Source organism: Pezoporus flaviventris, unplaced genomic scaffold, assembly GCF_033815535.1.
Source record: "Pezoporus flaviventris isolate CSIRO_AGI_PZ_B2104156 unplaced genomic scaffold, CSIRO_AGI_Pfla_v1 ptg000213l, whole genome shotgun sequence".
Lineage (NCBI taxonomy): Eukaryota > Metazoa > Chordata > Aves > Psittaciformes > Psittacidae > Pezoporus > Pezoporus flaviventris.
Window position 1 is genome coordinate 9,535,471 of NW_026892761.1, and position 25,879 is coordinate 9,561,349.

The following is a 25,879-nucleotide window of genomic DNA, read 5'->3' on the forward strand; positions in this document are numbered from 1 at the left end:
AAGAAACAGATGGGGCTTTTCAGGAGTGCTGGTTCCTGGCCTGACTCTGCTTCTGAAAATTGCACACGCATACCCACACACAAGTATATAGAAATTCCAGCCCCTGATGCTTTTCATGCCAGTGACCCACATTTGGTGTCAGCTGAATTCATCACAAGCTCACAGCCCCACTCTGCAGGGTCAAAGCTTTCATTTTAAAGCATCTCTAGTGATCAGAGCTGTGAAGCAAATGTTCAGATAAGGACCTTCTTCCACCTCCCAACCCTGACTGTGAAATAACAGAAAGTGCCAGAGTCCTCCAAGACAGTGTTAGGATGGTTGCGTTATCCCACCAAGTGACAGTCTCCTGTCTTCTGACGGGCAGCTGATGGTCGTGTGTAACACCGCTTGTAGATGCTGAGGGTCAGTGTTGTGAGGAAAGAAAGACTTGACTGTCCTTCAGCATGGGAGAGGTGAGGTGTCAGTGCCCTGTCCCAGCACATGAAGCGAAGCACCCTTCTTGGAACAAATTCCAAATTAAATAGGCAAGTCAGACAAAGGAAGATGGGGAAACAGAGGCATAAGGAGATGAACTGACTCACCAGAGGTCACTCCACCTCACATTTTAAGAGCTGAGGTCTGAACCAGGGACTTCCCATATGTCCCAGTCCTGTCATCTGTCCACTTGACCTCCCTGCAGCTCAACTGCACAATTCAAGTAGTTAGCTCTGAGATTTTCTTGGCAAAGAATGTGTCCTTCTACAGGCCTGATTCTCTTCTGGCAGCGGTAAATCCATTGTGTAAATCCATTGACTTAAATGGAATTACTCCTGAAAAAAAGGAGTTTCAAGCCTAAGTCTGGAAAGTGCTATTTAGATTTATAGCGCTGCACAGCACAAATGTACATCAGCACTCGTGAGGGCCTCCCCTGTGGCAGGGATGGAGCGTGGGGAGCTCCGGGATCCGGGCTGTGTCCAAGTGCTCACACGCTGGCCGGGGCTCAGTGGCTGGCCACAGGCTCTCCCTCCTCTCACACATTACTCCTGCAAGGAGTCCAGGACTCGCAGTTTGCCACTGTGTGATTGCTGTTCAGGGAAATACTTCGGAGCTCTTTCTAATAGCTGGGATTCATCATAGTGGAGTTTTTTAGGTATGAACCCCCTAAACTTTCCAAGGCAAAGGCAATTAAGTTCAGCAAATGGTTTTATAGGTTCAGCAGTCTTAGCGTGCACTGAATGAACAAAGTTGTTGCACTTCTACCTAGAACATCTCATACAACCTGGAGAAGATCACTCAGTCTCTCGTACCCTGAAGCAGAGGAATATTGTGAATATTCACGAGGATTTGTAAAACACCTGGCAAGCTAAAACTGCCCTGTAAGTCCTAGAAACACTACAGAATGTGCCTCAATCCCTTTCCTCCAAAGTAGTCTCAGTAGAGTAAGATATAAAGAGTACGATTTCAGCCTCAAAGGAATTTGCCTGTACCTAAATTATACAGAGGAGGAAAAAGTATTTTAATATGGTGTAGTTCCTTTAACCACAACTATTGAAGAATGACTATAATGTCGTGTGGTTTTAGTTATATTGCAGATAAGATCACCAGCAGGGTGTATTACAGAGAGGTCTAGCAGTAGGATGCACCAGTGTGATCTGCTTCCAAAGACATGGGAAGGCTGAATTTTCAAAGGAAGGCGGGTGCACCTTTTCAGGGTATGTATGTGATGACAACTACATCGGCCAACACCGGCCTTTAGCTGCACTTGATACACAAAGTCTGACAACAAACACATGAAGATGAAACTTTTCAGGTGCTGCTGGAGTTCACAGGGATTCCCAATGCAGAGCCCTAGGAAAAATGTGTCATTATTAGTATGAAAAATTAACGGCCAAGGTCATAAAATAGAAAGCCCTGAAGTTTGAACTTTCCCATGCTTTGCAGATGTTTGGATATAGGGTTTTGGCCTGAGCCATCTTTAGTGTTAAAGCAAACATTCCTGTGGCTATAGTCATCAAGATCATGAAAATATGTGGATATGTAACTGAAGAAAGAATCCCAAGAAACCCTTCAACTCTGTTTATTGTTTTTCCCCTTTTTCTTTGCACTCTGGACCTATCTGCTGACCCAGAAGTAACAAATCCTTTCAGAACTAATTTATGAGAAACACTGACCCTGAATCAACATCTGTTAGATGACTGCAGTAAATCTTATTACATAATTAAACACCAAAATCTATGTTAAAATAATGTTAAGGGTCTGACTCGTACTCATAAAAGCAAGACTCTTCATTATGAAGGCTGAAATCCTATCCTTAATTCATGCTGCTGTGTGCTGGTATTTGTGAACATATGGTACAGTACATATGATCATGTGTTTTTTGTAGACCCCAGTAATACCTTCAGCACAACAGCACAAGGTAAGCAGGGGAGTGCTCAAGAAGCCCGAGTTTCCTGGGTTTGATGGGTGTTAGTCAGACCTTTGACAACACTGCAACTGGGTCATTTCCAATTAATTACCTGAGGAGTTTGAATGGGGGGAGAGGGAGGTGGTGTTTTAGGAGAAAAAAGGAGAGGGAGAGTGGCTTTTTAAATGTTCACCCAAACAGTCGAGAGATTTGCTCCAGCTCTTCGAATACAACTGTAGTTTCTCTGCTAAAGATCTATAAAATCCATGATCCCCATTGACACAACATACCATAATGAGAACCTTTTGGTCATTCTTGAAGGACTTAATTTCAGCTGTTTGTCAGCCATTATGTGTTAAATGCTCCCCTAAAAGTCATCAAGCAGTATGAGTATTTGCCGGGTATACTTAATAGCCCTTCTAAGTAAAGAATTTGAACTCATGTTTATCCCAGGTTCATACTTCTTACAAATCACTACTACCCAAAGGCTTTTAATGAATGTGACTGGTATGAGCCCAGTTCCTAATTTCAAACATTGGAAATTCCAGCTCAGAAACTGTCACAATTCAAATGCTTTGGCAAGACAGCTGCTTGGAGAGGAAACCAAAGCTCTGGATGTGCAATCAAAGGTTGTAAAATATGAAATGGAAGAACACCCCTGAAAAATAACTGCTACGAAACAGAATGTGTGCCTTAGCTTGGGAAAACAGTGGATTTCCTCCCCTAAAGAAACAATCCAAAGTCACTCACAGGCGATACAAGTGTAAATTCGTGCCTCTCCTCATGTCTAGAAGTGGCATTGCATTTTGGAGGCACAAACACCACAGACAAATTTTGACCTTATTTAACACATGGCTCAAAATCTGCTGGTGCAAAATAACTCTTGGGCATGGTGAGTATGGCAGTTAACTGTAGCTATGGTAGATGAGGATCATCAGACACTCCCTTTGGCACAGTCCTTTGGGAAAGGAAAGGTTGAGACGATGGGGCTTGAGAGCTGTGGGATGGAGGCGGAGAATGGATTCATGCAAAAATAAGACACTAAAAAGTGTGAGGGATAATTAAGGTGCTCCAACCAAAACAAGCACATATCTTAGGTTAGTGGTTATCAGTAAATTCGCCACACCTCTGTTGCAAGTATGCAAGTAAACTCAGCATCTTTGAAAGTCTGGCCTCGACTATCTATCCACAATCTGACTGCTGCACAGACTGCTCTCATCTATCTGATGCAGATATGGCTCTCATCTCTCTGAAGTCTTTTGTCTCCCCAAACCGACTCTGTTGTGGCATTATGGTGATGCAAGAGGAGGCAGGATGGTATAGTTGTGCAACAACGGGGATGGTTAAAAGAAAACAGGATGGATACATGCATTCAGGTGTGAAATAGCCAAGTATCAGATCCAAAAATATGGGAAAGCTGGAGATAAAATGTCAACAAATACTTGGTACTTGTTTTGACATGTCCTAACGTGTGCTCTTCAGATACAAAACTTGAAAACATTCAAATGCAGAGATGAAAAAGTGTAATTGTTGACATCTAGAACTCAGAGCAATACAGTTGAAACCGGTACTAGAAAAGTATTGCTGGATAGAAAAGCTTGTGAGCCTAGTTTCACACCCTAGGGTACCCAAACTTCTAAAGCAAATGACACGTCAGCATAAACCTGGGAAACTTGAACGGGTGCCACATTTGGTCATTTTCACAGCAAAATATGTTGAGACCAGAAACAAGAGCCCCAACTATTTTCAGCTTCTTTGTAAATTACTCCTGGTAAGTGAAAAGCCAACCTGAGCTCATTCTGTGAACACTGGTTTTATAATACAGATTGATGGTGGGCAAGGCATGACACATGACAGCAAATATTACGGTACACTCTACACACACCAAAGAAACCAGACTGCTTTAGCCTTAGTACTGAGTGCAGTAGCACAATGTCAATCACTAACTCCACGTGTCAAGCAAAAATGACTGTGTTAAAAAATAATTATTACAAACATGTTAAAGAGCTAATCCAGACCCCAGGGAAGTCAATGGAAATATTTCCACTCATTTAAATGGATTTCATGGGAGGCCTCACTTTTGCCAATCTAGCTACCTAAGTATTTTTATGATCTTTTTTTTTTTCTGAAGATGTAAAAAAATCTCTTTTTCACAAGCAAAGTAAACACCAGATGAATAGGTTTGTGCTCAGGCTGCCAAACTGGGAAAGCTTTGGTAATTCTGCCTCCTCCTCCCTGGCACACTTGGAATATATTTTGAATATTTAAACAAGCAAAAACTAAAATTTTCCTGTTAACGTTTCCACCTGACAATATGTTAATTGTTTTTATAAAGCACTTCAAGAGTAGTTCTCTCGTTTATTGTAGTGCTCACAACAATACAGTGCTACTTGTTTCTCGTTTACCATGAAAAAAAGCACCGCAAGGAATGTGCAGTAGGGTGTCTGTAACTTCTTTACTCCCAAAAAAGGCCAGAAGGGATTTGTAAAGGACTTTAATCTCAAATAGATTAAAGGTCCTGAATTCCTGAGACTGAAAGATAAGTGAAAGGAAAATAGATTCCAAAAGACAACACTCCCTCGCCTCAGCCTCTCAGCAAGGCAGGAGGCTGCAGAGCCATCAGCAGTTGCCTAAGTAACCCCTCAGGATTTGGATGCCAAAAACAACCCAGCCACACTCCAGTATTAAGGTCTAACAGGTTTTCAGAGCCTACCTGTGCCTGCTGGCCCCAGGGCCTGAAGAAGCCATGTAGGTGAGTTTAGTGGGTAGGAAAAGCTTTATCTGCTTTCTCTCCGATAGCTGCAGAGCTACAGAAAATGAGCATGATTTCGTCAGCATGCCAGTGGGTAGATGTTAGCGTTAGTGTTCCCATGGATGGTTACACCACCGACAGCCAGCAGTGCTAAACCTTGTTTGATTTTTCCAAGAAAATTCACCTCTAACTCCCTCCATCACCACCCCTTGAGATCGAAGCCAAAACTTCAGAAACTCTCTTGCATCATTTCAATGTAGAGCATGAGACTCCTGGAAACCAGCTGCCCTAGGACCATCAGGTCCAAGAGCATTTTCAGGCTATGTATGTTACTGCTTTCGAAGGGGAGGTCCACCCCAATGGGGTGTCAGGAAATGTGTTCAACTGGAAAACAGTTTTCCCTTTAGGAGATGACTTTTCAGGTGGATCCCATCCTTATCCAGCTCACTCAAGAGCAGCAGTGGCAGGAGGACCAGGCACCTCCCAGCATAGGAGAGGGGAGGGCAGGGCCACCCCCTGGACTTGGGGCTTGAGAAGGTTGTGAAACTCAGCTGTAAACTTTCAGGATGCCAAACTGGAGACCTCTTGATGGGATTCTAATTAGTGGGCATTAAGTATTCTCTCTATAAATTGCATTTCTTTGTCTCTAAATTGGTGGATAACACCATTTCACTTGTAAAATACAGGCCATTTCTCCTTATTTTAGTGAGGTTCAAGATGGAGGAAACCAATTATGGGAAGGATCCAGCAGTCTCCACAGCGGAGTCTCAGTGGGATTCCCTATTGACCAAGAAGTGCAAGGTCATTCCTTATATTTTTCTGAGGAAAAGAGGGAGTATAATAAAGATTGCCATAATGTCATGCCAGGCCACACGTTTCCCTCCTCACTGAGCTTGACAGCAATAGTAACAGGGGCAGTGGCAGGAAATTTATAATGGCAAGAATTTGAGAAGTACTGTGATTGGTTTTCACTTGCTCCATCCTCTCAGCTACAAGATTTACTTGCTGACATTAGGCAGCTAAAGCAGCAGTTAAGGAAATATTTGAAGAAACAGTTAAAAGAGTATAAATTGGGAGACCTATAAATGGAGTAGAGCAAATGTCCTGGGCTGTGTGATGGGATTGTTTTTTTAAGAGTGACAAAAACAGTATTTGGAGGGATTCTTTACATGGGATGGTTGGAGCTTTCCAACTCATCTAAAACTTACTGCAGGTTTTTGGAGAAACCTAAGAAAAAACAAATGTACCCCTGATTTTGGTCTGTGAGATAAGCTAACTTAAAAAATAGTCTGTTTTTCTATAAGTCATTAATGCATCTCATAACCAGTATTGTCCCCATCTGCCCTTTGCAGAAGGGGCTGCTCTGAGCCAAAACAGCACTCATCAGAAGGGAACCTACACCAAAATGCTCAGTGCTCAGGTACCCGTTTTACAGCCAGGTGAAGGGAAGCGAAGGTGAGAAGCTATTTTTTGCATGGTAAATTCAGTGTGAGGCAGGGCAAAGTCCTGCCCCATCCATGGGCAGAAACCAGAACTAATGCATTCATTTCAAATTAGATGAAAACCAGACTCCATAAATCCTGACTGCAACCCCATAAGTTAGAAACAGGGGTGTTCAAAATCCTTTAGTGCTCACTCTGCAAAGCAATCTGGCTAAGCATTTCTGCTGCGAAAGGGGAAAGGAAGAAAGCCCTCTGGAGTTAATATTCCTCCTTTAGCATCACTTCATTTTTTCAGCTTTCAGCATGAAGGTGGTGTTGCCAGCAAGACCACCTAGCCACAAACCCGACAGGGAGCTTCCAAAATTCTTCTAAACACTGACTCCTTGTTATAAATTGAAAAGTGGTAATAGCAACAGTGCATATCACATCTGTGCCAGGCTCGGGCCTGGGAAGGAGCACTCTCCCTGCTGCTGAACACAACTTGGAAAGATCCTTTCAGTCCACACATGTATCAGCATTAGCCATTTCTTTGTCAACAAATCCCTTAATACGTACCCTTTCTATCGTGTACAGATGTCCAAAAAATAATGGAATACTGTACTACAAGATTAAACACTTTAATGTCAGCATATGTGTTGCATGACTCTGAACAATGGTATCATTGTGCGTGTACAAACAGCAGGCTGAGGGAAGATGGGTTTAATTATCTCCGAAGCAGCAGCAAGTTCTTCCTGACCAAGTTAAACTTCAGCTAGCAAGGACAGAAATGGGTATTTCTCTAACAAAATGCCTGGGCACTTTCTGATGTTCTTCCAGCGTTAGGGTTAATGTTGCACCAGCTTCAGGCAGGGCTTTGGAGAGCAATGAGGAGCCACCTGCTTCCCTGCAACCCATGCTGCCAAAGAATGCGGTGTGGGGATGAGAGGATGCTGCGAGTCACCACATCCTCTTGCCCCATGTGTCACCCAGGAGACTTTTAAGTTAAAATTCCTTAGGATGAGAGATGGCAAAAGGGAAACATAATAATTGGGAGGGAAAAGACAGGGAGAAGCGTGCATGCTGCTTCCTGCATCTGGAGACGTTCCCCTGCCAGGATTTCTTTGCAGGCACTTTAAGGCCATACTGGATGGTAAAAAAACTCTATTTCTCCTTAAATAACATCCATGAAATATCTAAGCAGGTTATGCACAGGTAATCCATTTTCTTTTCCGAGTGCACCCTGATTGGTACCCATTTACGCTGTGGTTTCTCTGCTGAAATCAGAGCCAGACTAGCTGAAAGGTATTGTGAAAAATTTACACGTGGGACTGCTCTGTGAACATGAAACTCTCCTAATAGTAAACAGACTGGTCGTGGCGTGAATCCTGATGCTGAGTTTGCAGTGTCTGTATGTGTATCTGGGGAAAGCAAAGTTAAATAAGCAGGGAAGAGTTGTGTTTCTTCAGAATACCTTATTCACAGCCTTAGCACATGAAACACAGCAACGCATGGTGCTGCGATCCATCTGTAGCTGCTCTAACGCACTTAGGATTGCTGTTAATAAATGGGAGTTCCATGAAGCGGTTCCTTTAGACAGACTCTTTCTATTTCTACCTGCATCTTCCAGGAAACCAATATAAGGAAATATCCCCCATCAGCCTCTCAGATCTTGTTTCTCTGCCCCTTTTTAATGGGGGTCCCAGGGCAGTGCTGACCTGGGCATTTCCCCTCAGCAGCTCTCCCTTTCCCAGCTCCTTGAGGTGGCATTTTTCCAGCAAGACGGGGAGGCAAGCTGAGGACTGTGGTGACGCTGCAAACCTTGGCTCCTCCTATGTCCTCCCAACTGGCCAGTGCTGTGGCCATCACAAAATGTCCCATGCTTTCACCAGGAGCTGGGTTAACTGAGGCTAGTATTTACCCTCGACAGACTGGGGCTGTTGCGTGTCCCTGTGTACCTGGAAGATGGGGGTGTCCCTGGACAGCAGCTCCAAGCCGGGAACTCATACAGCTCCCTGACGGCACCATGGGCTGCACAAAGTAGGCTAAGGCAGCTGCAAAGCTTCCTGCCCACCAAAGGCAATCTCAGCTCTTCTCTACACCCTCCTCTAGGAATGTCCCTGTAGTCAAACTGAGGAGTGAGCAGAATGACAGGGAGAAGCTGATCATTGCTCCTGCTTTCTTTTCCCTGTATTGTAATGGATAGCATGGAATAACACAGCCTAAGAGCAGAGGCATGTTGCTAAAACATCCCCTAAACCCTAAATCCTCTGGCTGCAGCTGTAGGAGGTACGTGAAGATGCAGGAATATGTTTTCCTTTCCCTCTTTGGACAGAGATGACTGCTACGTTACACTGCTCTCTCTTTTTGTAATTCAGGGGACTTGAAGGCTGCTCTCCTGGAGCTCTGAAATCAGTGAGTTGTATCTGGTGATGGGGCCAACTTGACAGGGAAGCTGTGCCCAAGTTAGGTGTGAACTTCAAGTAACACATTTTGCTAGGGCACCCAAGGGTCAAGGAGATAGTGGCAGCCAGGGGAGGAGGGGGAGGAATCACGGAGGAGGGTCAGAATGAATGGATGAGGAGACCAAGGTGGCATCATAGCACAGAGAAGGTCAGTACTGGTCTATAGGAGAAAGCAGGCTGATCGGCACCTCCAAGGGGAGGAGGCTGCAGAGCATAAAGAGGGGAAAAAGTTAGGACAACATGGTTCATGGAGAAAAATAATCCCCCAGTCCAACCAGAAGACAAATGGGGCCCAAGGTGTTTCCTGCAACCTGCTGGAGGCCTCTCAAAAACTCACTGATGCAAAAACCAGCAGTCTGCCCTGTCTGGTTGTACACACAGCACTGAGCAGATGGAAACACATCCCCAGGCCCAAGGAAGGGGAGACAAGTGGCTGAACAGATCTCCTCAGAAATAATGTGTGTTCAGGGCGGTGTGAGAGACTGCTACAGGAAACCTAAAATGGGCTCTTTGGGATGAAATGCAGATTTTGGAATAAGAGGATGCAGGTTATTCTCGAAAGCTTCTAAGTGTGAACCAGTTCTTCTTCAGCTTGGACCAAATTCCAGGTCAGGAGGAAGGCAACAAAATTTCCGTCAAGTGATTTTAGCCAGTGCTAACATAACCACAGATAAAGGAAGACAGCCCGGTAGCGACTGGCAGTGTGGAAGGGTGCACAGGCAGCTTGATCTGCAAGAAGGCATGTGCAGAGGACATGCAAAGAAAAACAGATCTTAATACAGTAACTCTTTGATGCTATGGGTTGATCATGGAGAGATGAAATGGCATCAGATTATGCTCTTGCATTCCAGTAACTAAACTGGGGCAAACTAAGGCGGCTTCAAATGTATTTGATAAATTAGATATTGTTCACAATAAACAGCCTGCGTCAGTCATCTTGGGGAGGTCTCTGCCCAAGCGTCTCTGACGCGTTTATACAAACCAGACAGAAATGGCTAAGTGTACCACTAATGCCCTGGAGAGGGTGTACATTCCCACTGCCAAGGCCAGACTCCTGCCTTACACTGACAGGATACTGGATGTTGCCTACCAACTTAGCTCCTATTTTTAACTAACCTTTCTTCTAGAACATAGAATCATAGAATCATAGCATGAAGAACTTTATGAAAGTTGTGCTTGTAAACTGATGCTTTTCAAGCTTATATGCTGCTAATTATCTTCCACTACATAAGTTTTTCAAGTTGCCTTCTGTTCCTTATTACTACTGCAGTATTATTATATAGCATAAAGTTACTTAATACAGCAAAAGATTCAACAACATTTGTAAAACTGATATAGAAAGAAGGACTGGATTCTGGACTGGTACAGCTGGTTTTAGGTATTTTAGAAGTAAATGAAATTAAATGAGAATTTATAATCCTTCCTGAGGTCTGGATTCCATCAGACTAAACTCATTAGGCATTAAGGTGCAGGTGCAGCTAAATAAAGGATTGTTCTGCTTTCCTTAATGCCACAGATTCACATCTTGAGTTCAAAATAAAAGTCTTGTAAAAGCACATGTATACGTTGTGCATCTACTGGCAACACTTGAAAGAGAAAGTGCAGCTGATGGAATCTTCAAATGCCTCATTTTTGTCAAAGGGAAGTGTTCATTTCTGCACCGGCCGTGCTAAGGGACGCAGGTGGAGAAGTGACTGCGCATTCACCTCTTCAGGCTTATTCATTTCATTTGCATTAGACTTTCTTTCATCTACTGAATAGCTGCCCAAACAAATACCATAAATCTAATTAATCCTCCTTTAATATTATATTGCCACAACAATTCCAGCATCCCCCCCAAATATTCCAGAGTGTGGGTCTACACCTGCACAGGGTGTCTGGGAGGAACACGGCAGGAGTCGCAGGCACAGGGAATCAAGCCTTTTTTGTGCTTTACTGTGATAAAAGGAAAATAATTCAAGAACCAGTTTTCCAGGTTTGAATGCTGGATCCAGGGATGACTCGCTGGATTTCCCAGCTGAAATCCCAGATTATGGTCTGGTTGAGAAAGTAACTTGTGGGATATTACAAAATAACTGGTCGATATCACGCAAGTGACCATCAGATAAGAATCTCAGTCTTTCATTGCAATCAGCAGAATTTCAGCTTGGAATGTATACGCTCCAAGGTGCGCCACAAGGCCACAACTGGCTGGACCTTTGAGCTTGTCTGTGCAACAACATCTGCACCTTTCTTGGTCAGGCAAGTGTAGGGAGATGAGGGGGTAACAAACTATTCAGGGGAAAGGTCCACCTGCCCTGGAGGGCAAATCCCTGCAAGAGCAGAGCTCCTTTCGCATCCAGGCTGCTCCGTCTATCACGTGTTTCAGGTGGTCTGTATGTGGGAGGTGCTGTGATATTAACATGGTTTCTAGGCCACGGATTTAGATAGAAATAGAGTGTTTGAAGGGATGGGAGGAAACCTTTTAGACAATAATGATCACAGACCTCAATTTCTGCTTAAAAAGATACTCCAGAGTGCCCTTCCTCGTTGAAGTGTGACTTTGTGACCTGTTTCTCATTTGCCCTCGAGATGATCATGTTTCCTCTGTGCTGCCCAAATAGTTGGGGTCAGGTGGGGCACTGAGCACAGCTTCCTGGGCCTGAAACACAGGAATCACAGAGGAGGTCATTGACCAGAAATGACCACTGCTGCCAACCACTGCACATCCTCTCCCTGTCCTTTGCCTGTGATGGGACTCATAGCTTACGCATAAGATCGTTTTGCTTTCTAGGAATGCTTGCTATGCAACACTTTTATTTTTATTGAGAAACAGGCAGGGGACTGTTTATTCCTGTAATAACTCGGTATATGGGCCTGAGAACTATGAATAGTTAAGCTCTCCAAGTTGATGATATCCACGTATATTCCTGAGGTAGACGTAAAATGCCGGTGTCTTAAGAGTGATGGCAAGTTTAAACTGTTATTTCAGAAATGTCATCAAGAAGAATCCCAGACTGGTTTGGGTTGAAGGGACCTTAAGCTCATCCAGCTCCAATACCTGCCATGGGCAGGGACACCTTCCACTAGAGCAGCTTGCTCCAAGCCACGTCCAACCTGGCCTTGAGCACTGCCGGGGACAGGGCAACCGTAGATTCTCTGGGCACCCTGTGCCAGCGCCTCAGCACCCTCACAGGGGAGAATATTTATATACTTATATATTTACATATATGCATGCATAGAGTGTGTGTGTGTGTCCCCTCTGCACTTCAAATGTTGCTGGCCAATGCCCCAGGCTTAACAGCACCTGAAGGTGAAGAGCTGCTTTCTTTTCAGTTTAATTCCCACCCACAATCCCTATTATACAAGAGGAATTTTTCTCTTGGTACAAGATAAGCCCATCGGTGACATCAGCTGCACCTACCCTGCATACCACAGTGTGGATCGCAGGGCTGGATTCCTGACACTGAGCCTCTCACTAGGGTTGGGCCATCCAGGCCTCCTGAGTCAGCCCCTAACAACAGCATTTTCTGTTTTGTTTTGGGTTTTGTGTCTTCAAATGCAATTTTGCAATTGCAGTTCTGGGGTAAAAGAAGAGCTGTTGTAATACACCCTCGTGTCCTCACATCGGTTTGGTATGAATGAAGGGAACACAGCGCACGTCCTGTTGCGTGCAACTGTTAAAAATAGCCCAGAAATGAGAGTATGGAGTTGAGGACAGTGCCTCTCAAGAGCAGGAACACACATGGCTCCTCTCCATCTCGGTCTGTACTGTCTACCAGTCACTACTCTCTTGTTGGACTACAACTGCTAATATAGCGAGGAAAGGCTTTCAGCATGGTATAGACAGTATATATATTTTCAGTGACACAGCTCTCATCTCACAGTTGTGGACTATTGAGCAAAATGTCAGGTACTGTTTTCTAAAACAGGATTTGCAGTTTGCTTGAACATTTTTTCTGCACCATTCTGGATTCTTCCAGGTATTTCTGTATTCCCTGTGTCAGGTAAACGTAATGTAGCGTAACACTTAGAGATGGCTGTGGATGTGGAGTCTAGCATTCTTGTAATTTGATTATAATGCATGCCACCGAGTTGCAGGAACTATTGTATTCAGAGGTCAAAGCTGCATTCACGCCAGTGGCAGAAGTTTTACATGACATGTCTGATTCACCTGCCTCAGGAGACAAATGATTCATCCCATAGTGCTGAAATATCTTCATCTTCAGATTTGGGCCAAGATTTAGGAGAGTGGTTACTCAAAAGCTTCTTTTTGCGCTGAAGAGAAAGATCTGTGAAGAATGATTCTTTCTCAGCTCTTCTGCAGTTTATTACAAGTATATTTGTGTAATGAGGGGGCCCAGTAGTAATGTTGTTAAAATACAAGTGGGCACATTTATTGTTTCCTCCAAAAGGAAACAACCAATCTCTAGCAGTTCTGTTTTTTCCCTGCCTCAACTCCGTTATGTAGCCGGTAGATTGCGAGGCTAAAGTTACCTCTTTTTTTTTTTCCTTTTTGCTAAAAAAACAGGGAAAAAATATCCCCTCCTTTCTCTTAACAAATGCTGGATTTTTTAAGGATATGGTCAGAAAGGGGAACTTAAACTCAGCATGATGTTTATAGTGCCACACAAGCTTCAGGAAAAGTGATGTGCAGTACTCTTTATTAACATCTGAAAAGTCCCTGTGGGATTATAATGACTGCACAGTAATAAACAAATGAAAGTACCAAGATTAAAACGTTCAGAATATTTTTAGCAATAGAAGCAGTGAGTTTTAACCTTGAGAATCAGGGAAGGAGCAGCTTGCTAGCATTGGACGTGGGTAGAAGAGAGATAGAATTAGGAGCTGATTCCTGTTAGTGGTCAATGATTATCATTCATGGCATTATAAATACTTGGCTCATATAAATAAACTGTTAAAAAATTGATAGTTTTCAAACCCTACTAAGTTGTAAGCACCAGAATTCAGAATTTCTAAATTACAGTAATTTTTAATCTTCCATTTAAATGATAAAGCTGAATTTACATTCCCTTGGGGTGCTGAAGGGCTCATTAAAGTCAATGGGTGTTTCAGATACACAAGCAGTGAAATACTACCAGCCCTGTTCCTAATCCTTACTCGGTAAGAAACATGTCTCTCCATTGGAATTATAACTCCCCACTACTGATGCAGTATTATTTTATGAGCATTTTTTAGTAGTTCTCCCAGGGTTCTTCTGGTCTCTTTTAAAAAGTTTTACTGCCCCTGTGCTGTGGGAAAAACAATTGGTAAGATCAGAGGACGGAGGCAGCCCCACCGGTGCCAGCGAAACGAGGTGCCTGAAGACAGGATTTGACCCAGTGGCTGTAGTAACAGAGTCAAAGCTCAACCTGATTTACAGCCCCCCAGACGTGGTGCAGATGCTGTGCCAGCCCCTCAGCGGGTGACTTCACTGCTGGGTGGCCTGGTGCCAGGCTGCTCCAGCTGAGCATATGGCATGGTGACACCAGTGGGTTTGTGCCGAGGTGGAACTGAGCACTGGGAGCTGCAGCCCGATGACAGGAACCTTTCTGCTCATCTGAAAAGCAGTTGTGCACAATAAGCACAACTATAAAATGATCAGATGATCTTAAGGTCCTTTCCAACCCTAATTATTATTCTATGATTCTATGATGCACTGCAGGATCATCGGCCCCATCAGTGCAATAGTGTTCCCTCATCGTAAAGAGCCTAAGAAGGCACTTGCTTGTTTTAATTATTATTTAAGGGGAAGTGGTGCCTTCCCTCTCCTCCTCCCCTTTTCTTTTTCAAAAGGAAAGTAGCTTTTAAGAGCTTGCCATGAAGATCTAAGTTAAAGGATTTGCTCTACTACAAAGCCTGCATAGTTTCCCAGGCCAGGTGGACCCGATAGCACTGACTGCATGCTGAAAAATCTCATCCCCACCCTTCAGGCACTTTAATTGTAAGCCTTTCCAGATACACTGGATAAACACTGTCAAAATGAACCTGAAAGGTTTGGTAGTGGTGGTTTAGCCCTTAAATAATTATGAGTTTGTCTGTCTAATTACAACATAATCTTGTTTAAACTCGGATGGCTGTTAGCAGTATTTGCAGTATCTTTTAAATGAGGCGGAATCAGAAACAGTGCGAGACTGGAAATTTACAATTCTGTTTTCAGGCAAGGCAAAAAAGAGAATTTTTGCTCTTGTAGAATTTAATTCAAAGTGACAACAAAAGAGTCGAACTTGGAAGCTACTGCAGAGGGATAAAGATGCTAAAGAACAGCATGGGACCTCCGAGATGCAACGGAAACTTAATACTCTACCGAGAAAATTTTTCAAGCAGTTTAGAAATAGTTTAAGGTAATTTACGGGAAGACTTGAGTGACAAAGCGCATTACGTGAAGTGCCTTTCCTTCACTAGGCACTTTCTAAATTCTTTCTCTTTCATTTCTTTACTCTCAGGAGACTTCTAAACCCAGTGAACCAAAACAGCACTTTGTTTGTTGGTATAGCACAGGGCTGGCACAGATGGCAGACACAGCACCTGTTCCAATAAAACAGGAAAATAGAGAGATAAACCATAGCACTCATTAGGAGGAATCTACCAAAACGTGAACAGTTTGTGTTTTGAATATCCTCCAGGAATAAAAGGAGAGATCCATAAACAGACCTTGTTTTCACCATCATCAAACAGATTTGTTTAAAGGGAACATTTGTTTCATATACAAAGACAATATACTAAAGTAACTATGATCATGCTTGACTTAAAGAAAGCAAATGATTTTATCTAGCTACTCGTTTTAAAGAAGAAAGTATCTGTTGGCAGTTTAAAGAAAATCTCTTCATTCCCTTATTCCTTAGTTGTGGCTGGTTTTTTTCTTACTTTTGCATTTTATCATGCTGAGTAATACCACATTCTTACAATCTAGTCCATAATGATCAGAATAACAACCTAAACAAAAGCCCTTCTGCTCATCTATTAATAACTAACTAGAATTATTAGGTGGGGAGAACTGTTTAGACAGTTAGCAACAAAATTCACTGCAAAATAGTTTTTTTTCCTAAGCACAAGGAATATGCTATGTAATACCTGACAGACAATCTAAAAACCCTAAATGAGAAGAAACATGAAGTAACAGATGCTCAAAGGATAAATTTCTTCAAACATTTGCCTTGATCATTAATGCTTGTGCTGTTCAGCATCCCATGTACCTCTATTTCTCTCACACGTACACACATAAGCATTAAATGCAAGATGTCATGAAAATTCCTAAGTATTATTTAATATTGGCAGCCCTGCACTGTAAAGCCATTTATATAAAACTGTGGTTGGCAGCTCTCACTCTTCCATGGGAACAAATTAACATTGGCATTCCAAACACAGGAAAGTAAGGAAATTAGAAACACAGTTTATATTTGGCCAGTGCTTTGAAATACTGTACTATGCTACTGATGTCAATTAATGAAAAGCAGAATTTTGCGGAGAGGGTCTGGTTTGGAAACACATTAACACACGTTAAACATGTTTGCACAGGAACTGGATTGTAAGCATCTTGGTTCCAAAACAATAAAGCCATTACACTAAAACCTGTAGTCTCAGAGTTGCCATTAATTCAATCCACTCAATCCGGATCACTAAAGGATTTTCACTGACTTCAAGATGTAGATAACACAAATGTGTAAAAGAACATGCAAGGCACAGCACTGTGGGGCTTGCACCCAAGAATGGCTCTCACGTTACCTGCTGTAAATCAGGTAAATTTAGGTAGAAACAATGGAATTGTGGAACATACACTCAAATAAAAAGGGCCTCAGCAAACTGTAGTTTTTTTCAACAAAATAAAGATTTCCAAGAGAGGTATCTGAATTACAGTCAGTTTAAACTTTGCTACCTGTGATCTTTTTCATAGCAAAGATGTTTACTGACAAAACCTTAAACACTCCTGGTTTTCACATGTACACCAAAAAATCTAGATGGCAGTTTATCTCCTGGCACAACTCCACTGACTTCAGTGGAATCACTCCAGCATGGAATTTGGCCCCGCAGTCTTTACAACACGCTGTTTATTTGTACTGTGATTCAGATATTTTGATACCAGGAATCTTTCAACACTGAAGTTTCTCCATAAGAAATATGTCTTGTATTAAGAAATATCAGATTCACATTTTTGTCAAACATTATTTGTTAAATTCTGTTTGTTGCAAAGATGGGAATTCAGTTGTACTTCAACAACATGGATTGGGCTAATAATGATAAGGAGTGACTAATAGGAGCTAGATCATGTTTTGATTATTTGCAGCGAAGGAAACCTCCCTCAAAAACAATTCAAAGGTTAGGGAAGAAAACTGTGTGAAGCTCTAGCAGTTCTACTACTGAATGCTCATAATTTCAACACAGGCATTTCTTTGGCCCAATTCTGTTCTCAACTGTGCTATTGTAAATCAAGAGGGAGTTTATGGGAATTACTTTGGATGTACGGTTGTATAAATGAGACCATAGGGCCAGCTTCAGTAGAAATTTGACAATTAACACCAATGAAGACCAAGCCAAGAACTTTCTCTTGGGTTTCCACGTTCCAAACACATTCGTGCATGGAACTTTATCCATGTGGTTAGTCCTCTTGAGTAGTCCCATTTACTTCAAACAGTTGCAGAATGAAAATCTTCATCCTGCTACTAATTTAAACAGCTCACTCATTTCAAGTTCCTTCCCTTTAGAGAAGAAATATATGCATATAATGGCATATATTTTTATATCTATAATATATGGAGTTAATTCACCTAAGTATTTTGATGAATGCCCCAGAGAGGAGGACTGTACCACTGAAAAAGGGCTTACAATATCACGGTCTCTTAATGCTGTGTATCAACAGGTAGTCTCTTTATCTGGCATGCTATCAAAATTTGCTTACTTGTGTTCTTGCTCAGATGACTTCATCCATCGTTGTAACTTCTCACTGGTATTCATCCAGTTAGAACAATTTAGAGGCATAAAACTAAACGTGTTATCATTTTAACAAGAAATTAACAGTTTCCATATAAATATTAGCATTTCCTCACTTGATTCAAGGATAGAAGCCATAACGGCACTAACAGTATATTTGATTTAAACTAATTAAAAACAGAGGCTTTTGCAATTTAATATATTGATTTTACCAGTGGGACTTAAATCTTTTATAATAAGTGTACACAGCTGCACCACTCACCCACCACCACTTTTAAACCTAATCCCTGCATTCCTCCTGACAATAACATGACAGGATCCACACATCCCAGTATTAGCCTTAACCCCGGTGACACTGCCAGAATGTATTAAACTAAAACATTGCAGTGTCCTATTTAAAAGGAGCTTGTCAACAGCTCTGACTAGGCTTTAATAGTTATAATCTGTATTTTAATTTATGTTTCCAAACACTTGTGTAACCTCCTCTCACACATCTCTCCCCCCTTACCCAAAAACGCGTTTCAAGCTTATTTACAGATGAAAACCTAACTCCTGGTTTCATGCTGCCTGCCCTGAGGCCATTAAAGCTCCTTTGCAGCAGGAGTGCCGGGGGCGGGGGCGGAGATGCACACACACACTCAGTCTCAAGTAAAACCACTGCAAGCAGCGCCCGGGTGGGAGCAGGTCCTGTACGCTTCACTTGTGCCTAACTCCCCTTACAAGCATCACAAGGTCTGGCCATCAAGGCTTGTCTCCTTCAAAGCACTTTACAAGCTGTTGTGTTTTGGCTTTTAAATGCTCACAATTCCCGGAGGGGGCTTCACCTCCCCAGGACAGGCTGTGTGGGAACAGAGGAAAGACCCTGCTCTGGGATAAATCCACCACACAGAAGTGGATGGGGGCATTTCCATGTCCTTTGTCCTTGCATGAGGACATCTGGGATGCTCCATTCTCTGCTCTCACCAGACCTCTGTGGCAGAGATAAATAGTTCCTGTTCCGTTCTGTCATGCTGCACCTGAAAATTAGGAAATGAATCAATTTCTCTCTAGGTTAGCTCCGGACTTTCAAGGAATAGCTTCTGGTTACTTGCTGCATGGTCATTGCACTGCATACCTTTTGTTTGCTTCAAGCTTTCTACCTTAGCTGATCTTATACCACTAAGTGTTACATACATCCATGCATATCCAAAACAATTACAGGATGTACCTGTTCGGGCTTGAGAGCTTATAACAGCACGAGGTGGAGGAGAGAGGTAAAAAAAGCCGAGGGTTTGGCCTAACGTATGGACAAACCATGTGATCGTGACCAGGCATCCAGGGCTAACATTTAATCTGCTTTGTTTCAAGTGGGAAATATGTGAAGATCAAATAAGTTCAAATCCAGGTCAAATATCCTTGAAAATCTTTGATTTATATAAGCAGGAAAATGAGGTTTAAAAGAAGTGATTATGAAAGGGTTACTAAAAACACAGCTGTACGCATACTCTTATATCTGAGGCTCTCCAAAGAAAAACTGTGTGACATCTATATTAACCTTTGGCTGTACACCAATGAAGGCCTGTAGTGAGCTGGAATGCGAGGCAGCCCCTTCCAAATTTTAACACAAGCCAGGTTACAGCTGCAAATGCCTGCAGCCCGTGCTCACTTTATAAAGTATTCCCCGAAGGAAATTTTTTAACTGTTATAGAATCTTTTTCTAATACCCTACAGTGTTAAAGGCTGTTATTAAAGGGCAAAGAGATGGTTCTCTATGCCAAACACTTGTCAACAAAAAGGATAGCCAGATGGTATGAAATAAAAGGAAACTTGGGGGCTCTTCAGTTTCTTGATTTACATTAACAAAAGCCACTTTCATGTGCTCCAAGAATGACTAATTCCCCCCCCCCCCTTATTTTTTTGCCAGGATTAAAGAATGTTGTTCATTTTATAATCAACCACGAGACAAATTAACAAATTGCATATCACTTGTGCCGACTCTCTTTAAAAACATCCTCAGCGAGTCTGTTTACCAAGGCAAGATTACCCACATAAGAACAACTCAATTATTTTTAGAAGAGAGCCTCTAAGAAATCTAGAGGATGTTTACTCCTTAGCTGCAGTTTATAAACTTGAATTTCAACTTGTGCAAAAAATGCATTGCGTTTTTTCAGTTCCTAAAATGGATCCATTTGTAAACTGTGCTTTGGACAGGATCTGGAAGGAAATTCCAAATACTGAAATTACAGCGATAAATTTTATCAAATTAGCCAGTAATTAACTGACTAACTTAAGACAACTGTGGCTACATTCTCTTTTAATGTACATGTAACTTCATTCTTGACACAAATCCATTCCCCAACCATCTTAGCACAGGTGTAAGCTAAGACAAAATGCAGCCTGCAAATTAACTGGTTATAAATCTAAATCTAATTAATTGTCGAGAATTTACAGTAACATTACATGCTTAGTACAAAGCTCCATGCAACACAGCCCTGAAACGGAGCACCTGTATTCTGGTTCCTCCCTACCAATACCCAGTATAAATTCTCTGGAACAAGTATACACAGCATCTCAATAGGAATCACTGGGGGGGGGGGGGGGGGCGTGTTGGGGACTTTTTACTACATAACCCAGTAAATCTTGCAGTGTAAACCTTATTATTCATATTCTCCTAGAAAATCAATAGACAAAGAGTATGAATAAAGCAAAAAAAGAAAAAAAAGAAGTGGGTTTGTAGATTAGCATTTGAAAGCCTGGAATTAACATGTTTTGTTTATGGAAATTTAAAAGTATCATTTCTTTACTCACTTTTACTTCCTCCACTCTAAGATGAAGCTTTATTATGCTGCGACACTTCCTCATTGTGACGGCTCTAGTATAGTAATAAAAGCCTACCTGTGAAATGCAATGCTCACAGAGTATCTCTTACAAAAGTAGGACACAGTTTAGTACAGTCTACATTTAGGAATTCAGCTCTGCTTTAAAAGGGATCATTGTAGAAAGTCTCCAAAAAAATATCAGTTCTGCAACAGATCTTCTAATTCTCCCTGAATGTCATAGAAAACTGTATATATCAAAGCAGGTGTTGTATTTGACTATATACGGGAGTGAGTGGCTGGTCTAATTCATTAGAACGTACATAAACAAGCCTGTCTTTGTCCTATAAAGATGAAAGACCGATGACTATAATGGGATGAAAGGTGTGCATAGTGATGAAGAAAGCTATTATAGATCTGTGTCCTTTTTAAACTCGTCCTGGCATGCACGGCTGACAAGGGAACAAAACAGTACAGATAAACCTCCAAAATGTGCCTTCCTGGTAATAATTCCACCTGTCCTCCTTAAAACTGCTGGATTTTGCCTGTGCTCTTACTACTCATTGACCATGCTGACAGGAATTCGATAACATGATATTTTACATAAAGAACACTTTTGAATTTCTAAGCTGACTACAAAACCCAGCAGGTCGAAATGAATGAATATATCCACTACAGTCATCACATCGCATTGGGATGTCGATTATTGATTACGTAGAGCTTAGACAGGTAAAACCTGCTCTGTAAAATGTTCTCACTTTGAAACAGACACATCCAAAACATAATTTTTATTTTACAGTTCATGGATCGATTCCACTCCTATAAAACCTCCACGGGCTGCAAAGGTGACTTTTCGTTACAGAGGGCGCATGGGACAGGAGTGCTGCTGTTTCACTGATGCAAGTTGTGCAGTAAATAACTACATCCGTGGAGCAGAGCTTCCTCCCCAGGGCTAAACTCCCTTCAGTTAGATACTTACATGTTTCATAAAGGTTCTCTCCTCTATATCAAAACAGAAAGAGAAGTGTGAATTTCGCTATCATTATTTCAAGAGCCTTTGTCTTCTGTTTGGGACTCTCCCTGCACTCTGGCTGTACATGGTGTAGGACCCAAGAACCACAGAGAACAATGTTAGCAAGATCACTCTTATCTCTAAAGTCAAATATTTGACTTCCATTGGTGCTTTTGGCTGCTCAAATATTTGATTTTAAATGTATCATTGCTGATCAGCTTAAGTATCTAGCAGCGATTAGACAAACACTGTAATTCCAAAAGGAAAGCACCAGGCTCTCAAGGAGCACAACAGCCCCCAGGCCAGATGTAATTCAGAGCTTCCCACGGTGAAGCTGATGGTCGTTAATAAGGAGGTGCAGCTCATGCAAACTAGAGATCTCCCACAGCGTCCTGTGTCTCCCTATCATGCAAGAATTGTGCCGGGATGGCTACCGTGTCTAACAATTATTAACGTGTGTCACAGAGCCTTTACAGCTACTGGTCTTTTCAAGTTAGTTAAAGTGCTGGGATTAGAGAGGTGGTGATTTAGGTGGTGATTTAATCTTTGTTGCCTCTGTAGTTCCGGACAGTGGAAGCGTCCAGAACAGGGACATCCATAAAGGTGTCAATGGATTTACTGGCAATGGGGATGATCCCTAGTGGGTTGTATGCCAGAGATGGGCTCCTCTTGCTCTTTACATGCCCCTTTGTTTGGAACAAAGATTGAGTTGATCTTGTTTTGGAAATACTATTCAGATTCTCTCTTGAACTTGCAGGCACCCAATCTGTACACGTGGTGGTTTCAGAGCTGCACATGAGGAGGTCTAAAAATTGCTAGAGTGAACCAGGTCTGTAATTATGTATTTAAAATAGAATGCTCATCCTGACAATGTTTTACTCAAATCCAGCCAAGTCAGTCCACATGGGTGTGCAATCTACAGCAAGAAAATGGAAATCAGATTGGGCCGTGGCATCCAATTAAAAAGGCCTAGCGAGCTGCGTACAAAGCATGCCAACTTTGGTATCATTTGCATAAACCCATCCACATGTGCTTGTGAAAAGAGGCGAGTTAGCTGCATAAGCTGGGGTCAACAGAAAAAGCTGCAGGAGTAAATAAGGATTTACTGTGGAACCCCTCTCAAGCAATTAGGAAAACATGTGCAAGCAGCTCAGCCCCTTCGGCCAAAGGAACATGGTGCTGGGATGCTGCAGGGAACTATCCATCTAGGCAGCCCTGGTGACCGTGCATCCCAGATGGGTGCCATGCTGGGACCCACAGTCCTGCCTGGGTATCATGGCCTCCCCGGCTGTACGGGATGCAGGACAGACCTGCTCAACTCCTACCTGCAAATCCAATTTCTGAGGTGCGGCAAGAAACTATAAAAGGAAGAAGACAACAAACTTAAGTGTGGTGGTGTGTGGGATGGAGAGCTTGTGGCTGTCCAAATGCTGTGATGGGGAGCCGGAGCCCTCTTCACGCTGGTGCCGTTTAACTAACGCCTCCAAGGGCCGCTACCTGCCCTTCCTTGCCCAAGTGGGCTGCCACCCATCCAACCCAATGCGGTAAGAGCTCCCTGCCAGGGCCACCAGCCCCTTCCTTCCCCTTGGTGGCCAGGGCCCTGCTCCAGCCTCCCATAGCGTGGTTCCCCACTCGTCAGCCGGTGTCCAGCGGGCAGGCACTCACCCAAGTTGACGAAGCTCATGACCATGTCGGCTTCAGTGAGGAAGTTGCTGTCCTGCAGGCTGGCCAGGGGCGGCCCCTGGGTGCTGAAGATGGGCTTGTAGGGGTAAGAGAAGCCCTCGCCCTCCTCAGCGGCGGCCCCCGCAGCCCCCTCCTCCACGGACATGGCATTGTAAAGGTCCAGCATGAACATGGGGGCCGAGTTGTGCTTGCCGTGGAGGTGGGGCCGCGGCCGGTGCGGCAGGCCGAGGATGGAGAGGATCTCCCGCTGCATCTCGCGGCGCTCGGGGCCGCGCAGCCGCCGGTGGATGAAGCTGGAGTGCACCTCGTTGTCCACCGTGAAGTCGGCGAGGACGCAGCGCAGCCAGAGGGCGGGCGCGGCGGCGCCCAGCACCAGCAGCCAGGAGGCGGGCTGCCCGCGCCCCGCCGCCGGCATCGCGGCTCGGCGGCGGCTGCGGAGGGGCGGCGCGGGGGGCGCGGGGCTGCCCCGCCGCGGGACGCGCCCCACCAGCATGCGCGTAGCGGGCGCGGACGGACGGCGCGGCCCCGCGCTCACTGCGGCGGCCGGCAGCCCCCGCGGAGGCGGCGCAGCCCGCGCATGGCCCGGCGGCGGGGGCTGCCTAACGGCCCCGGCCCATGGACGGAGCGGCGGCGGCCCGAAGCGCTTCCCCCAGCGGCGGCGGCAGCGGGAGCGGTGCGCTGTGCCCGCGTCCCGCAAGCCGCGGCGGAGCCGTGTGAGCAGTGCTGCTCGGCGGAGAGGCAGCGGGAGGTTGTCTCTGGTGGGAGGAGCAGGCTGGAAAACCCAAGCGCTCTCGCTCGCCCGCTCCAAACCGCTTGGGAGAGAAAATCCGTGTAACTGCCTAGAGGAGGAACATCTGATCAGGTTGCTTTGCAGGATGTTTGCGGAGGCTGCTCCGGCTTGGGGGAGAGGCTGAGCCGGTCCCAAGTGCTTAAATTAACGCGAACGTAATTAAGGAGAAGACACCCCAGGAGGGAGGGTGGTTTATGTATAAGGAAGGGGCCCAAATTCCCAGAGGGTGGCGAGATGCGAGTCTGCCCTCAGTCTGCACGAGCAGGCAGGCTGCTTTCCTCCACTTCCACCTTATTTTGAATAAGTGTAGATGGGGAGAGACTGCCCCGGACAAAACCAGCAGCACTGAATTATTTAGGCTGTGATGCTGATACATGAACGCAAGTAGGCACGTATGTCCGTGCGCGCAGAGCCCCGGGTCACTTTTTCCAGCCGGCAGCAAAGCGAGTGAATGCACGAAAAATGCGGGGGGCGGGGGGGGTTACTACAGAAGAGTTACAAAACCAGCAACTTTTACTGGGATTGGAACCATCAGCCCGTGCACGCGGCTGGTTGTTGCCATCACATTGTCCTGCTCTCTTGCCTCCCCCCTTCCTCCTGCTGTCTGGTACACACCTTTGTGAATACTGTCAACTCTTTAAGGCAGCAACTTAACTCAGTGAGTGTACCATGCACATTAATGGAGCCCCAGTCCTGATTAGTCCAAGTAGATGTCTACTGCAACAGTAAATAACAGTAATAACCTCAGATAACAAATGTAGACTACTGCTTCCCAAATCTTACTTGGAAAGCAAGGGGAAAGCAGGATGGAAGCATTTTTCTGGGTCACTGAATTCAGCCTGAGGTAATTTCAGAAACTACATATACATACACTAAGTTTATGCTGGCATTAAGATTCGTTCCTTAGGCAAAGGAGGAAGAAGAGGGGCAGGGGATAAAGGAGGCCAGCATTGGTTTTTTGGTTAGATGTTCATCTGATGTTCTCAGACCAGCAATATCCAGTACAGTTCAGCACCAGATCCTGCATCTGTGCTGGAAACTGATATTCAGCACTTCTTTTAGCTCTTTTTGCTTAAAATCCTTGTGTGAACAGCAGATAACTAGTCAGGAAAGCTGCATGGGAAACACGCTTTTACTGTGTTTGCATGCATGCATGTGCACCTCTTAATAACAGGGAAACTGAGGCATGACATCAAAGTGACTCACAGAGCTATTGAAATAGTAGTAGAACCAGCATTAAACTCCTAGCTCAGTCCAAACACATGATTAGAAATGTCTCAAGCTCGGGGAGAGTGGTGGGGGGAAGAGAGGTTGTGAAACCACATCCACCTTGGGTAACATGAGAACACTTGCTAAACTCACTGGTGCTAAAGGGGGTGCTCAGATGCCAGCCCTGTAGTTGCCTTCCCCTTGCTCCCCACCAAGGAAAACACGGGACCTGAGCAGTTGCACTGTGGATGCCCAGTTAAGATCAAACTCCAGCACCTTTTGTGCTTCCTGAGGAGCAGCATTAACTTGCTCTTACCGGGACAAGTATTTGCCTAAATTTCTCTCCTGCCAAAGGTGTGGTTTCTAGATCAATTTAAGCTGATCTAAAGCCAGGCTCCTCCTGAGAGAGATGTTTTCCTCTCATCCCACCCTAGCCTGGACCTTCAGCTGTTCAGCCTCACCCCT

At 44.0% G+C, this 25,879-nt stretch overlaps 2 protein-coding genes across 5 annotated transcripts in view; one reads left to right on the top strand and one right to left on the bottom strand.

The window, feature by feature from the left end:
• Positions 1-23,908, bottom strand: part of BMP7 (bone morphogenetic protein 7) — a 46,989-nt gene extending 23,081 nt beyond the window's left edge. For both annotated transcript variants that reach the window (XM_061441248.1, XM_061441247.1), the window contains exon 1: positions 23,398-23,908. In XM_061441248.1, the coding sequence (XP_061297232.1) occupies positions 23,398-23,908 (511 nt within the window). The remainder of the gene's footprint in view (positions 1-23,397) is intronic.
• A 163-nt stretch (positions 23,909-24,071) lies between these two features.
• Positions 24,072-25,879, top strand: part of SPO11 (SPO11 initiator of meiotic double strand breaks) — a 41,659-nt gene continuing 39,851 nt past the window's right edge. For all 3 annotated transcript variants that reach the window (XM_061441463.1, XM_061441465.1, XM_061441466.1), the window contains exon 1: positions 24,072-24,277. The gene's annotated coding sequence lies outside the window, so the exon portion shown is untranslated. The remainder of the gene's footprint in view (positions 24,278-25,879) is intronic.